General features: G+C 28.2%; 1 protein-coding gene across 1 annotated transcript in view; it reads left to right on the top strand.

Annotated features, from left to right (window-relative positions):
* The window catches only part of LOC127617620 (inositol polyphosphate-5-phosphatase A), a 257,918-nt gene that overhangs the window by 160,241 nt on the left and 95,177 nt on the right, over positions 1-2,500 (top strand). The window contains exon 8 of the mRNA XM_052089615.1: positions 1,905-2,024. Within this exon, the coding sequence (XP_051945575.1) occupies positions 1,905-2,024 (120 nt within the window). The remainder of the gene's footprint in view (positions 1-1,904; positions 2,025-2,500) is intronic.

Below are 2,500 nucleotides of genomic sequence, written 5' to 3' on the forward strand. Positions count from 1 at the left end.
TGTGATTGATTGTGTGTTCACTGATTTTGTTTACTGCAGGTGTAGATTTTGTTGTGATGGTGGGGACATGTCCCCCCGTCACCCTACAGTGTTCACATGAATCCTACACCACTGCTTCAGTGGCATGTTACATTGTGACAACATGCCCCAATAAATAACGGGTCAGTGAGTTTGTTCAATGAACTGTATGTTTTTATTTTTTTATTCCTGGTCAAGAATGATGAAATCAGTCAGTAGTTGATTATGGATTTATTTATTATTAGTAATATTAAATGTAATATACACTGAAGGAAAAGTGTAAGAAGTATTCCCGGCCTATATTCACTGAAATGCGCTTTATGCCTTTAAATGAAAGTTAAATGCAATATTGCAAATGGAGTAAAGAAATATTAACATACAAAATTAAACAATGGTCATTGAATAAAATGAGAAAACAATCAACAAATTAAACAAAAAATAATTACATATAAATGTATATAAAACATTGTATTATTTATATATATATATATATATATTATGTTTTATATATGAATTATATTATATATATATATATATTATATATATATGTTTTGTATACATTTATATGTATTTTTTAGGGCTGTTAATCAATTACAACTCTTAATCGAATTAATTACACGATGTCCCGATTCATTAAAATTGCGATTAATCGCATATACAAATATTTGCTGAGAAAGCCCATCATATAATAATAATTCAATATATAATGATTATACATATTTATATCAATATATAATTATACATAGTTATCTTTAAATATAGATACAAATTATATATATAAATATTCAGATAATTAAAATGCATTACATTCTTAATCATTGATTAGACGATACAAAAATGAGCTTTAGAATATAATGTATTGATTACGACCATATTATTGATCATAAGTCAGTCATTGACACACAGTTCACAGTAATCCATTACACAAGTGAATTTATCAATCAGAGATTTATTATGAGAGCTTGTTTAAGAACCGTCAATGTACAGCTGCGTCAGACATGCTTGTGTAGCGTCTCGGGTGTGTTGCTTCATAAACATACATGTTTAGGTCACTGTGTCGAGTTAAATATAGTTTAATACTATATTAAATCTTTAAACACACATTGAGATCCCTTAGATCTCATTTGAACCCTTAGTATCGCATATGTGTTGTGTGTTGTTTTCTTCACTGTATAAACTGTGTGTTGCTCACACAGCTGACATTTCACTTACTGCCCCCTGGAGTAAACAGGTGGTACTACAAGCATGCGATTAAATGCATGCATTTTTTTTACGCGTTATTTTTGGTATAATTAATCGCGCATTATTCACACGTTAACTCGACAGCCCTAGTAAATATATATATATATAATACTATATGTTTTATAAATATTTATATGTAATTTTATATATATATATTACTATATGTTTTGTGTACATTTATTTAAATTTTATATATATAATATATGTTTTATAAATATCTATATGTAATTATAAATATATATATATATATAATACTATATGTTTTATAAATATTTATATGTAATTTTATATATATATATATATATATATATATATATATATATATATATATATATATATATATATATATATAAAATATGTTTTATATAAATTTAGATGTAATTATATAAATATATAATACTATATGTTTTATATACATTTATATGTAATTTTGTATATATATGTAATATATATATATAATTGTTTTTATTATTATATTATGTTTTATTATTATATTTTATTATATACGGATATATATATATATTAACAAATAAAGAATTTATAATTATTAATTCGATTTTTTTTAAACATTTTTTATTATTTAGTGTGATTTTAACAATTGATCTGTCTCTCTCTCTCTCTCTCTCTCTCTCTCTCTCTCACAGTGCCTTTGACCTGGTCAACATCCACCTGTTTCACGATGCATCTAATTTGGTGGCGTGGGAAAAAAGTCCCTCTGTCTATTCAGCCACGCGACAGAAAGCACTCAGCTACGTGCTGGAAAGGTGTGTGTGTGTGTGTGTGTGTGTGTGTGTGTGTGTGTGTGTGTGTGTGTGTGTGTGTGTGTGTGTGTGTGTGTGTGTGTGGTCTCTACCCTAATATGACAATCTCGTATATGGAATCAAGCATGACGTGGCCAAACAACACATGCACTTTGAATAAATGTATGCATACTCTCGGCATATGTTATCAAGCCATGTGACATCTCATGAATTATACGCTGCTTTTAAATCTCAAAGATCATATTTTTCCACTCACTCTCGTCCAATGAGAATAAAGACAGGCTTTAATGGACAGTCAAGTCGAAGTGCTTTTGGAACATGGCACCTTTTGAAATGTTTATTTACCCATAATTCACCTTGATTGACGCCTTAATGAAGTTTCAAAAGGGCCTTTCCTGTTGCGTACACTGAGGATTTAAACTGTGTTTTCGGCTGTCTTGTCACCTTGATTTATATTTATCTCATAAAAAGCTCTTGCT

Source organism: Xyrauchen texanus, chromosome 24 (genome assembly GCF_025860055.1).
Source record: "Xyrauchen texanus isolate HMW12.3.18 chromosome 24, RBS_HiC_50CHRs, whole genome shotgun sequence".
Lineage (NCBI taxonomy): Eukaryota > Metazoa > Chordata > Actinopteri > Cypriniformes > Catostomidae > Xyrauchen > Xyrauchen texanus.